This window comes from Anomaloglossus baeobatrachus, chromosome 2, assembly GCF_048569485.1.
Source record: "Anomaloglossus baeobatrachus isolate aAnoBae1 chromosome 2, aAnoBae1.hap1, whole genome shotgun sequence".
Classification (NCBI taxonomy): Eukaryota; Metazoa; Chordata; class Amphibia; order Anura; family Aromobatidae; genus Anomaloglossus; species Anomaloglossus baeobatrachus.
In genome coordinates, this window is record NC_134354.1 from 330,558,765 (window position 1) to 330,572,366 (window position 13,602).

The following is a 13,602-nucleotide window of genomic DNA, read 5'->3' on the forward strand; positions in this document are numbered from 1 at the left end:
GTGTCTGTGTGTTTCTCTCTCTCTGTGTGTGTCTCTGTGTGTGTGTCTCACTGTGTGTGTCTCATTGTGTCTCTATCTGTGTGTCTCTGTCTGTGTGTCTCTGTCTCTACCAAAATCATATTACCTCATATATAAGCTGTCTTATACTAAGAATGTCCTTTGTTGCCTACAGCAACCAATCAGAGCTCCTATTAAAGCACTGTAGCTCCTAACTCCATTGACTTTAATGTAAGCAGGTTTTTTCGTGAATAGCTATAAAGCACGAAGTTAAATTTTCCCCTCAAAACATAGTCTAATGAAGTTCCCTGAGTCAAGTAGTGAGGCGGCTGTGCAAAATTTTGTGATTGTAAATGTGACAGTGCGTATTCCTTTAGCGGATACACACACAAACACACACAAAAACACACACACACATACACACACATACACATACAAACAGCTTTATATATTAGATTTATTGTATATGTAGCGCCCCTGAAGCCATCAGGGTGCTACAAGGTTCTGCATCCCCACAAGGATGCAGGGCCTACCCCCTAGGGCCCTGGAAGATCAGTGCCGGTAACACACAAAACCCAAGGTGATCCCAGTTTTTCCCAACAATCCTCCATACAATGGTACAAAGATAGGGTAGGACCAAATGGATGGCCACCTACAGGTGGAGCCAGTCCAGTCCACTAGTTGACCAGGTGGGAGGGGCAGACTGCACAGAGAAAGAACAGTAGAGGAGAGGAGTGAAGGTGGACGTGAGGAGACATTCTGACGCGGGGTTAACAGTGACCTGGTACCCAGAAGAGTAGTTGCCGGTGAAGTATGGTGGAGTATACCCGAAACTACGCACTGACGGGGTACAGGACCCTAGGACAGGAAAGAGCGCCAAGCTGACCTGTTAACACTTGCTCAGTGAGGGGACCATCAAGGACCTCGCTGCCCCTAAAAATCGGAAGACTCAGTAGCAAAGGGAGAACCGGGGACAGGACCAGAGACTCCAACCCCACAGGGTTCACGCTACCGTCAGGCGAACAGAAGTGGACAAACCACTGGACGAGGACCCCCAGTTGCTTTACGCCACGGGGACGCATTTACCAGAGACAGGTGCAGGGGAAGAAGGTACCAGATTACTACACTGGCACTGGGACGAAGGGGACCTGGAGGTGAAACCAGCCTGCCTCGGGTAACCAGTTACCACCAACCAGCAGTGAGTGAAAACCAGTTGCACTAAACTTCTGTATGGACTACCTTCTTCCGATGCCCGTCACATCAACCATCCTCTGGCGCCCAGCCCTGCTTGCGGAGGGCCTACCATCCAGGCTGCAATTAACACCAGCCCCAGTAGTGACATTCTGCAGCGGCGGCTCCATCTATATAGCCGCAACACCGCAAGTGGCGTCACGTATGAACATTAATCTAATCCCCTGTAAATACACCTCCATTACAAAAAGGGCCCAGGGCAAGTAACCGGGCAACGGCCACCACAATGACATTTCCAAGATATACTCTGCCCGGGACCGAGTACCCCACATTCCTGGGCGCGACATATATTTTGCAGTGGATTTCAAAAATGTGTTTTTTATTTTTTTTCATAAACTGCAGGAAAATCAACAGCTGCAAACTGGCACCAATATCAACTCGACTCAGAATACTGAGAATTAATCTGTTGGATTTTCAACTCTTGTAACCCCTTGCTTATTAATAAAAGAGTTGTCCGAACCTCCAAAAAAAGTCTGAATCCTTACAGCATGTTTACTGCGCTAGTGGAGAGAGTGGATGGTCACATGGCTGCAAGTATGTGATCAGTATGTTTCCGGCAACATTCCAACCACACGTGCTCGGCCTCGCTCAATTCACTTGTCAACGTGTTACTACATGTATGTGTGCCGCCCCGTGCCAGTGTCGTGGGCGGGGAGGACGCCGTCGCTGCTGCGCTCTCGCTAACGTTCGGGTCCGGCGCTGCTGCGGCTGCTTCTCGGTGGCTCGAGCGGTAGGCCGGATCCGGGGACTCAAGCGGCGCTCCTCGCCCGTGAGTGAAAGGGGTGGTTGGTTTGGGGGAGTTAGTCTGTGACGCCACCCACGGGTTGTGGTGAAGATAGGCACCACCGCTGCTGGTGACGGGGATCCCGGGAGCGATGGTAGGGAGCAGCTGGGATGTTGTTTTCCCCCTCTGTGGGTAGGGGTCGGTGGTCCCGGGGCCCGATGATGTGACGGGGAGGCAGGGTTGGTGAGGTACAGGGTTGCAAGGACAGCGCGGCATGGTGCCGGATGGCACGGGTGTACTCACTCAGCAAGAAAGGTACAAAGTCCTCGGTAAACCAAATGGCTGGATGGACGGGTCCCGCAGCCGGCTGCAGTGCTTCTCCTCGGACAGGTGATGGCGGCTGTCTTTCCCTGCACCTTGATGTTCTCTTTCTGACTACTATGGATTCCCAACGGTAGTCCGCTCCCCGGTGTATGGGTACCGGAGGAGCCCATTTGCCCGCAGATGCTGGCCCTTGGGTCTCTAGCCTTAGGCGGTAGCTGTATACCCTCACGGTGTGGGCGGTTGCCTTCAATCGAGACTTTTGCTGTTGTGAAACCCCTGGGGTTCCAGTCACATTCGGATCTGACTATTGTCGGCGGCTCCAAGCCTGGTCGGGGTCCGATGGCCCTGCCTGTGTGTGCTGGCTTCACTTCACTCCCCGGTCGGTACTGGCGGGCCGTCGCCCGTCCCCGGTCCTACGGTTCCGCGTTGCTCCACCACTCCTGCAGACGGCCACCACCGTCTGCCAACCTTGCTGTCAGTGCCTGGGCCACAAACCCAGACATCCAAGTGCTTGCTCCTCTCACTTCAAACTCCTAAACTGTTCTGTCACTTTTCCCGCCTCCAGGCCTGTGAACTCCTCGGTGGGTGGGGCCAACCGCTTGGCTCCGCCCCACCTGGTGTGGACATCAGACACTGGAGGAAGTCAACAAGGATTTTTGTTTGGCTGGTGTCCTTGTCTAAGGGGGTGGGGGTGTTTGGATGTTATTTGTGACGACCTGGCTAGGCCAGGGCGCCACACCAGCAGCCACCGCTGCTCGGATCTGGACCTCCTAAAGGGGGTGGCTCGAGGGTTTCCGGACCCGGGGGTCTCTCGGGCACGCCGAATAAAAAGGGGGATGTAGATGTACAGGCTAGGCCGTATTAAGTTCGTGACGCCACCCACAGTGTGTGGTGAGGTGGGACACCACCTCTGCTGTTATAGGGCACCCGGGGGAGGTGTAGTGGCAGATGGATGTTAACCCCTCCGTGGATAGGGATGGTGGCCCCGGGGCCCAGTGTCCTTGTGCAGGGTATAGCAGCAACAGGTGAACGTTTTGGTTTCTCACAGTAAATGAACCACACGAGTCTTTGGTAAACCAAGGTGCTGGTGGCCGGCCGCCGCGGCCGGTTGCATTCAGGGTCCCCCACTCAGGCTGGTGATCTCTGTCCTTTTCCTCTGCACTGACTTTGTGTATGGTGGACTGCCTGGTCTGGAACTCAGGAGTCCGCTCCCGGCTGGATGTGGCCTAAGGAGCTGTGCCCGCAGACGCTGGCCCGTGGGATCTATGAGCCCTGGCGGTGATCTCTTATCCCTATCGGTGGGCTGTTGTCTTCTAAAAATATTTATATTCACCTGATTTTTCATGTGCTGTTTGCTATAAAATCTGGAAAGGGTGTATACCTCCCCCGTTCTCTAATTAATTAGCAGATGTATACCTATGACGTTCATCTGTGTGTCTTTAAATAACCTGTTATAGAGATATCATACATTCCATGAATAAGACCGCAAGGTCGAAACGCGTAGGATAGTATCTGTTCACTCTGTGTCCCTGTGTTCCACTTTGTACTTACGTTTTTATTGGATTTAATACATTTTCAAGTTTTATCTCTACATCTCCTCTATACGATGCTGGATTTTTTCCTTTGCTGAATGTGCTTTCTGCCCGGCCCAGGGCGTTTTGTGCATCGGTGGTGGGTTCCTGGAGTGAAGAGGGGTGAGCTAAATATTTCCTTTTCTCATTCAACTTAATTTCTCTATCTTCTCTATTGTCTTTGTCTCCTTTGTCTATATTGGCTGCCTCCATTGTCTGTATTGGCTGCATTTGGATGTCATCTGAGTGCAGTCCTATATTCTGCACACACCCATTTACAAGAATCGACATGAGAAAAAAGCACTGGCCTGCCCTGCCCTGCCCCATAGTATAACATTGGGCCAAGTGCTATCAGATAAAAACATTGGATAGCACGTGGCCATGTTATAAGCTCCTGTGAGTTAACACTAAAGGCCCCGTCACACACAGAGATAAATCTTTGGCAGATCTGTGGTTGCAGTGAAATCATGGGCATATTGTTCCATTTATACACAGCCACAAACCTGGCACTGATTGTCCACAATTTCACTGCAACAACAGATCTGCCACACATTTATCTCTGTGTGTGACAGGGCCTTAAGGCTTAGTTCATACAAGTGTGACGCCCTGGCAAAACCAGGTTGTCACAGGAGACTCTCTCCTCCTTGTCCTACCAACACAACCCACACACAGGTACAAACACCAGCCACAAAGCCTAGTCACCCCCCAGGACAATAGGGACACGCTAGTGGACGGGGCCAGGCAGATGGTGATGCCCACCTAGGGGTTCTGAGGTGTCAGGGGAGGGAACACAGGAGATTAGTCTGGACAGTGGAAGTGAGAGGAGTGAAGTGGTAGTCGGGGGTTGTAGCTCCCGGACTACCGGACTACCTGAGCTGACTAGGTGGCAGACGGCAGAACAGGGCCACAGGTGACAGAGACCTTAAGTGGACCGGGGCAGGGTTGTAGCCCGCCGATGTCGACAGTGGGAATCCGGTCCAGAGGCCGTGCACGGTCGGGGTGCCTGGACCCTAGGGCGAGGACAGCTTCAAGCCCCTTGTCAATTAGCCAGCAGGGGACAAGATTCCACGTCTTGTCCCACCAGTGAGCCCAGATAGAGCGAGACGGAAGCCCAACGCGGGGGATAGAGCGCCTGTGGCTCGTCCACCCCAGGGCTCTGGGACACCCGGTGCCGGGCCGGACTAGTCCGGGGGTAGTCAGCGGTGGCAGGGCCCGGCTCCGTTACCATGGCGGTGTCAACTAATATGGTAACTGTGGGGATGGTGATTATAATTAAGTTTATGGGAGATTCGTGACGCCATCTGTGGATTGTGGCTATGGAGCCGCCGCTGCTGGATAGGGCCTCCGGGGCTGATGTAATGGCAGCTGGGATGGTTATGCTCCCCACAGGTGGAGCGGTACCCCGGGGTAACCATTGGTGCTTATGAAAGTCTATGCAATGCGGTGTAGAACAAAAAGGAGGCGACACCAGGAGTTGCAGTTTCAAGGTCTTTACTCACTGTTGCCAGGGCTGCAGCAGACTGGTTGCCGTCGGAGTGCTGGAATTCACTATCCGGTGCCTCCGCCAATCCCAGGTAATTCTCAGGGTTAATACCGGTGCACCACTTTTTAAGTCTCTTTCCTTGGCTGACTTCTGAGCCTCGACTTTGGTAGATGAACTAGTCTCGGCCTCTGCCCAGAATCTGGTCAAGAGGACTTGCCTTACAGGAATCTTGGTTTCTTCCCAGGGGATCTATGGCAGTTGGTGGCCCTGGGCGCTTGCAACCACCCTGGGCCTTCGGTGTTACTTTATGAGGAAATGTCTTTCTTCCCTCTGTCTGGGGACCGTCCCGGAATGCAGCCAGACCCCTCCACCCGATCTTCCTGTGGAGCAGGCCACGAGCAGAAATGCCTTTCCGTGGCCCTGGGATCCTCTCTTCTCTGTCTGTGGTGTCACCTGGGCCTAGCCGGGCCCAGGATCTCCACCAGGAACCTTCTCTCTCTGTCACTTTCTCTTCACTCTCCTGAGGTAACTACCTCTCTCTCCTTCTCCCTCTCACTACTCGACTGACTGAACTTGAACTTCCTGTTTCTACTCTCCCTTTCTAGTTGGCTCCTCCCACTTTCCTTGTTGCTATGCCCCACCCTATGGGAGAAGAGATGGGTCTTACGGCCCCCTGTGTCAGAATCATGGGGGTAGCTACCACTATCTCCGGTCCCAAAATATGCCTGACAATAGGTGTAGTGCGAATTTGCCTGTGAACCGGTATGTACCCTTGTCCTTACCTAGGATGGGACATCACACCTCTGGCTGAGGTGCAATGTCTCTGTGGCGACGGAAGCCTCAGGGGCGCCACATCTGCAAGTGCCTGCAAACATCCCAAGAGTCAGATCTCGCGGGCAACAGCTCCCACAGCAAAGATACCGGCAGCAGACTTTTCCTGTTTCATGTGGGCAAGTCAACACACAAGACAAAACACAGAAGTGCAGGAGGAAGGGCCCCTGTCCTGTCAACCGGTGTGTGGGACCCCGAGCACACCCCTCCGAAGGCTACCGGTGTCCGGCACTTGGTTTACTACTTGGACTTTAAGTAATTTATTTCTAAACAATGAGTACACCGGTGTCATCCGGTCCAGTCTGCAGATGGCGCCCCAGCACTGCACACCACCCACACCTGGGCTCTGGGACAACACCTCACCTACCCGTGGAGGGGATACCATCCTGCTGCCCTGCTCCATCAGCCCTGGGTGCCCCCCACCCATACCTAGGCAGTGGCGGTGTCACCAAACTACCACTGCAACCCACGGGTGGCGTCACTGACAAACTCTTCCCCTGTAAATATCCCCCTTTATTACATTGTGCGCGAAGGGCTGCTGCAAGAGCCACAGCGACGATCCCGGATCCGAGCATCTCGAGTAGCTCCCCACTGGCCGTGGCCTGCACCTCCGCCCGCGACACAAGCATATGAAAACTAATGAGAGACTGTGTACATATGGCATCTGTTTTTTTCTTTGCATATTCATTGGTATCTTTGATTGAGTCTCTTCCTAAAAATGAAAGACTAATGACTTACATTTTTTCTCCATATAGACATGTTGAACTGTTCTACAAACGTTAATGTGAACTACTGTGACGCCCTGGCCAGGCCAGGTAGTCACAGATAGGCCCCTGCACTACACCTTTCCCTCACAGGTGTCATCAGCCAACCTCAAAACCCTAGTCACCACCCTCAGGGCTAGATGGACACACCAGGGGGCGGAACCAGGCAGTTGGAAGACGCCTACCAAGGAGTCTGGACAGCCCGGGGTGGGAAAGTAAACAGTTGAGTGTTAGAGTTCAAGTTGGAGAGGAGTGTGGGCTGGAGCTGTGTGCAGCTCCAGCAGAGGTGAATACCCAAAATTGAACGGCGCCAGGGTAGGAGCCCTGGTGCCTTTGGCTAGGAAACAGACGGCGGTCTCCGTCTGCAGCATCTAGGAAGACGGCTCGTTGGAACCAAGGTGGACCGGGACAGGGTAGGGGCCAGCCGGTACCGACCCAGGGAACCGACTCGGAAACCGGAGCACACAGGGGGGTACTCGGACCCTGAAGCCAAGTCCAGAAGCTACTGGAACTGGTTAATTCACCGATTGAGGCCAGGATTAAAGGTTCTGTCCCACCCAAAGTCCCTATTAGAAGACAACAGCCCACCGAGGGGGATAAAAGGCCACCATCAGGGCTCAGAGATCCCACGGGCCAGTGTCTGCGGGCAAAGGCTCCTTAGGCCACATCCAGCCGGGAGCGGACTCCTGAGGTTGCAAGCACAGGCAGTCCACCATTACACAAAGGTGCAGGAGAAAGACAGAGACCACTAGCCGGGTGGGGGACCAGAACGCAGCCGGCTGGTGCACCGAACACCATCACCTTGGTTTACCAGAGACTCGTGTGTTTCCTTTAATAGTTAGTATGTGACGCCCTGGACTAGCCAGGTAGTCACAAACATAACATCACACACACACACCCTCCCCTGGATAGTCTACACCAGTCAAACAAAATCCTTGTTGCCTCCTCCAGGGTCTGATGTCCACACCAGGTGGGGAGGAGCCAGGCGGTTGGCCCCACTCACCGAGGAGTTCACAGGCCTGGAGGCGGGAAAAAGTGGACAGTTTTTAGTTTGAGAGAAGCAGTGAGTGGAGTGAGGAGTTGAGTTTGGAGTGGAGAAACTGCTAGTGTCTGGGTAGGAGCCCAGGCACTGTCAGCACGGTCAGCAGATGGTGGTGGCCGTCTGCAGGAGGTGGTGCAAGTCAGCGGAACCGTAGGACTGGGGACGGGCAGTGGCCCGCCGGTACTGAACCGCGGAGCAGATCTGTACCAAGCACAAAGGCAGGGCCATCAGACCCCGACCAGGCTAGGAGCCGCCGACAACGGTCAAATCCGAGAGTGACCGGAACCCTAGGGGTTCCCTAACACCCAAAACCCGACAGAAGGCAACCGTCCACACAGTGAGGATAAAAAGCCACCGCCATAGGCTAGAGATCCAAGGGCCAGTGCCTGCGGGCAAAAGGGGCTCTTTCGGTACATACACGCCGAGGAGCGGATTACCGTTGGGAAACCATCGGAGTCAACACATTCTACAAAGGTGCAGGGAAAGACACCATCAACCTGTCCGGGAAGAGCAAAGACACTGCAGCCGGCTGCGTGACCCGTCCATCCAGCCGTTTGGTTTACCAGTGACTCTGTGAATCTGTGCCTGAGTGAGTACAGCAGTGCCATCCGGCACCGCGCCGCGCTGCCTCCGCAACCCTGCACCCCAGCTACCCTGTCTCCCCGTACCACCACCGGGCCCTGGGATCACCAACCCCTACCCACGGAGGGGGAACCAACATCCTAGCTGCTCCCTTCCATCGCTCCCAGGATCCCCGTCACCAGCAGCGGTGGTGCCCATTATCACCACGGCCCGTGGGTGGCGTCACGAACTATCTCCCCAAACAAATCACCCCCTTTTCACTCGTAGGCGAGGAGCGTTGCTCGAGTCCCCGGGTCCGGCCCACCGCTCGAGCCACCGAGCAGCAGCCCCGGACCCGAGCGTAGCGAGCACAGGCCCTCCGCCCACGACAACTTGGCGTCACGAACAGGATAGAACCAATCTACCTACCGGTAGAAGTGCGCCTTGCAGTCCCCGCCGGCGGCGTCCGGCCGAAAAATTTGAAGTTCCGCCATCTTGGGCGCGAAGATTTCCCGCTCGAGCATTTTCCCCGAGCAGGGAGGGTGCGAAAGTGAGGCCCCGCCCCCAGAAGAAGGAAGTGCTAGAAAGAACCAAGGGGGGGAGGGTGCAGGTGTTCCTGATGTAACCAAAGGTATAAAGAGCAGGGACGCCAGGACTCTGCTACACATCCGGTTCCTGGAAGCACAAGCGCCAGTATGTCCGTCCCGTCCGGCAATGCTGATATCCCAGAGCCCACACCAGGAACAGCGGCGTGGGTGGAGGCCCGGACCGTGCAGATGTGCTGCCGCCTGCAGGCCTAAGTACGATTCCTAATGGAGAGATGGATGGCCGAAATGGAGGAAGTAGCGGCGGCCGTGCGGAGACGCGAGGTGGAGACAGTGCTGGAGGAGCGGGTAAGCGACCCACGCCCCTGTGTCCTTGAAGGACCGGTCGCTGCGGCTGAGGGGCCCGGTCTGCGTCCGTTCACCCTGCTGCCTACCCCGCCATCCGCATCGGTTGTTGCTGCCCCGCCACTAGGTCCGCTGCCCCCAACACCGGTTGTGGAGTTCAACCTGTCCGCCCTAGAGTACCAGCCTGTAGGTGTTACCAGTTAGCGACTCGCACTGATCCCGCTGCTGTGGAAGATCCCTCGGGAGGTGCCCGTCCGTGAAAAGAAGCCGTCGGCCCCGGAAGTGGCCGCACCCAAGACTGTCCCGGCTCCGGCAGTCCGTCAGGCTACAGAAGAAGTGGAAGCCAAGAGCAGGAAGTCCCAGCAGGTGAGGCCTGTTGTCAAAAAAACCCACGCCTCGGCTGAGGCTGCGCCGGGTCGCCGCTGCAAGGCAGCATCCCAGGCCGTGTCACCGCAGGACCCCCCAAAGATGATACCGGTCGTGGCCGGTGTGGGGTAGGTCAAGCGGGGGCCGACCCGCGCAGGGGCATGCAGACACCCCTTACTGGGACAGAGAGCCGAACCAGCTGGGCCGCGAGATTGCCGCCAGAGAGCAGCAGAGAGCCGAAGTGCTGGCACGCACTATAAGAGAGAAGGACAATCTCCGCAACGTCACTTTCCGGGTGCAGGGCCCGATTTACGAGGGCCAGGTCAGACGGTTTGACCCTCAACGTGGATATGGCTTCATCTACGAGCCGGGCCTGGAGGCCGAAATATTTGTGGCACGCCGAGATGTCAATTCCTACCTCCCAACGGGTCACCCTGGTCGTGACCTGCAACCGGGCGACCTGGTGACCTACACCCGACATTGCGGGGAGAGGGGCTGGTTTTCCCTAGATGTGAAGCAGAGGGAAGGCCGCAGTGTCCAGAAGCGGTCCCAGTCCCCTCCTCCACCGTACCATCCAGATGTAGAGTTGGAGGAGGCGTATGAGGAAGGCGACCTCAAGTAAGGCAGCGGTCCTCCGTTGCAACCCAGTTGTCCCCGTTGGGACCATCAGCACCATGTTACCGTTTTAAGTTGTAATGAATGAATGAACACCAATTACCTGAATACTTCACCTGATTGCCGTCCGTAAAGAAGAAAGTTGTCCCTGTAGGGACTTTATGTGTTTCCACTAACCCCAACCCCAACCACGAACTTGTGGCCTTGAAAATAATATGTTGGGCTGTGTTCTGTTGCCGCCTCCGGAGAGGCAGATTGGAGGAAGGACCCGCAGCAGAGCAGGCTGGGGTCCGGCCACCACCTGCACCGGTTGCCATCCTCCGGGGGTCAGGGGTCCCCCTGGATGTTGGGTCCCCTGAAATGACAGCCGGGTGCGAGACACCGTACCTGTTCCCGCTTGGGTGACCTGGAACCGAGTTCCTGCTTCCGGACTGGGGAAGAGGGGTGCTGCCCGTTTCTTAGGGGCAGCATCAAGGTGTAGGTTGCTTGGGTGGGGAAGCGGAGGAACATGAACCCGTCCGTTATTAATAAAAATGTTTTTATATCCGTTAGTAACGTTTAAGAGAAAAGCCTCCCGTAAGGGAAGAATTAAAAGTATGCTTATTGTTTTATATTTTCTATGTTAACTTATATTTTTCAGAAATAAAACCAGTGATGGACGGGCAGCCCGCGGACGGTCTGCATTCCATCAAGGGGGAATGTGATGCCCTGGACTAGCCAGGTAGTCACAAACATAACATCACACACATACCCTCCCCTGGATAGTCTACACCAGTCAAACAAAATCCTTGTTGCCTCCTCCATGGTCTGATGTCCACACCAGGTGGGGCGGAGGTCACAGGCCTGGAGGCGGGAAAAAGCGGACAGTTTTTAGTTTGAGAGAAGCAGTGAGTGGAGTGAGGAGTTGAGTTTGGAGTGGAGAAACTGCTAGTGTCTGGGTAGGAGCCCAGGCACTGTCAGCAAGGTCGGCAGATGGTGGTGGCCGTCTGCAGGAGGTGGTGCAAGTCAGCAGAACCGTAGGACCGGGGACGGGCGGTGGCCCGCCGATACCGAACCGGGGAGCAGATCTGTACCAAGCACAAAGGAAGGGCCATCAGACCCCGACCAGGCTAGGAGCCGCCGACAACGGTCAAATCCGCGAGTGACCGGAACCCCAGGGGTTCCCTAACACCCAAGACCCGACAGAAGGCAACCGTCCACACAGTGAGGATAAAAAGCCACCGCCATAGGCTAGAGATCCAAGGGCCAGCACCTGCAGGCAAAAGGGGCTCCTTCGGTACATACACGCCGGGGAGCGGACTACCGTTGGGAAACCATCGGAGTCAACACATTCTACAAAGGTGCAGGGAAAGACAGCCACCATCAACCTGTCCGGGGAGAGCAAAGATACTGCAGCTGGCTGCGGGACCTGTCCATCCAGCCGTTTGGTTTACGAGAGACTCTATGAATCTGTGCCTGAGTGAGTACAACAGTGCCATCTGGCACCGCACCGCGCTGCCTCCACAACCCTGCACCCCAGCTACCCTGTCTCACTGTACCACCACCAGGCTCCGGGATCACCAACTCCTACCCACGGAGGGGGAACCAACATCCTAGCTGCTCCCTGCCATCGCTCCCGGGATCCCCGTCACCAGCAGCGGTGGTGCCCATTATCACCACGACCCGTGGGTGGTGTCACGAACTATCTCCCCAAACAAACCACCCCCTTTTCACGCGTGGGCAAGGAGCGCTGCTCGAGTCCCCGGGGCCGGCCCACCGCTCGAGCCACCGAGCAGCAGCAGCCCCGGACCCTAGCGTAGCGAGCGCAGCCCCTCCACCCACGACAAGTACACCAGCACCCTGCGGTCGCCCATCTCCCTGCACCAAAACCCCAACGGGTCCCGGGGCCACCATCCCTGCCCACAGAGGGGTTAACAACTTGCTGCATAACATCTCCCCCGGGTGCCCAGTCACTGCAGCGGTGGTGTCCAACCTCACCACACACCGTGGATAGCGTCACGAACTTAATACGACTCAGCCCGTACATATACGTCCTACATCCACCCCTTTTTTGATTGAAGTGACCGCGAGACCCCCGGGTCCGGAGACCCTCGAGCCACCCACAGAAGGTTCGGATCCGAGCAGCTCAGCTGCTGCGAGCGGGGCGGCACACTACCACATTGTTTTACATTATCAGTGTGTTCATGTGCGGTCCGTTTTGCATACAGATTTGTGTGAAGTTAGTTTAGGCCAGGTTCAGAAGTACATATGAAAAACAGTCCAATCTTCATTCATATTGTTATCAGTGCGCAATCCCTGTGTCCATATTTTAGTCAGTGTGGCATCTGTATTTGTACATCGACATTTTAAAATGAAACATGACCAAATAGAGTATCCAAGATTAATGTAAGATTAAAATCGGATGCAATATTGATGATAATGGGTAAATTGAAGCGTACTCTTTTTATTCACCTTACCTGAAGGTCTTGTTACACCCATGCCTGTCTGTCCTCCTCCCACAAAAGGTCCTCCAACTATACATAATGACTTGCTGGCAGAAATGCCAATGTCTTGATTGTAAAATGGTGTTACAGGATCTGGGTAATAGCATCTATTGGGAATGTTCTCCGCACTTACATCCCCTGCTTTTTCTTCTTCCTTTTTGCACTGTGCACAGCCCATTACCTGTAGAGATAGCAACAATATAAGTACGGTAGTTTAGGCTCAGGCAGGTGAAAGTATACAGATATTTAATTGCACCAGAAAATAAAATACTTCTATCCCACTGTGCAATCGTGATAGGGCTTTATTTACAACTACGGTAGACACCGGAGATGCATATTTAGACTGGAGTGACACTTGCATCACTTGGATCTCATCGCATTGCTTGGATCGGCCAGCGGCTCTACTGACAGGAGCGGGTCAGCTTCATATATTTTTTTCCAGCCGACATGCTTCTATCACGTGATTTGAAATTGCAAACTGAAGGGATACCGATGTACTAAACTAAGGGGTACTTTGCACGTTGTGACATCGCTACTGCGATATCGTCAAATCGAAAGTGATGCACATCCGGCGCCAGTAACGACCGCGCAACGTGTAAAGCCTAGATGCGCCGATAAATCATCGCAAAAGCGTCGTAAATCGGTGATCTGTGTACCGTCGGACATTTTCATAATGTCGCACCAATAGGAGATACGATGT

At 54.7% G+C, this 13,602-nt stretch overlaps 1 protein-coding gene across 1 annotated transcript in view; it reads right to left on the minus strand.

Moving 5' to 3' along the window:
* The window catches only part of FGR (FGR proto-oncogene, Src family tyrosine kinase), an 895,442-nt gene that overhangs the window by 307,034 nt on the left and 574,806 nt on the right, over positions 1 to 13,602 (minus strand). The window contains exon 4 of the mRNA XM_075333908.1: positions 12,876 to 13,083. Within this exon, the coding sequence (XP_075190023.1) occupies positions 12,876 to 13,080 (205 nt within the window). The 5' untranslated portion in view covers positions 13,081 to 13,083. The remainder of the gene's footprint in view (positions 1 to 12,875; positions 13,084 to 13,602) is intronic.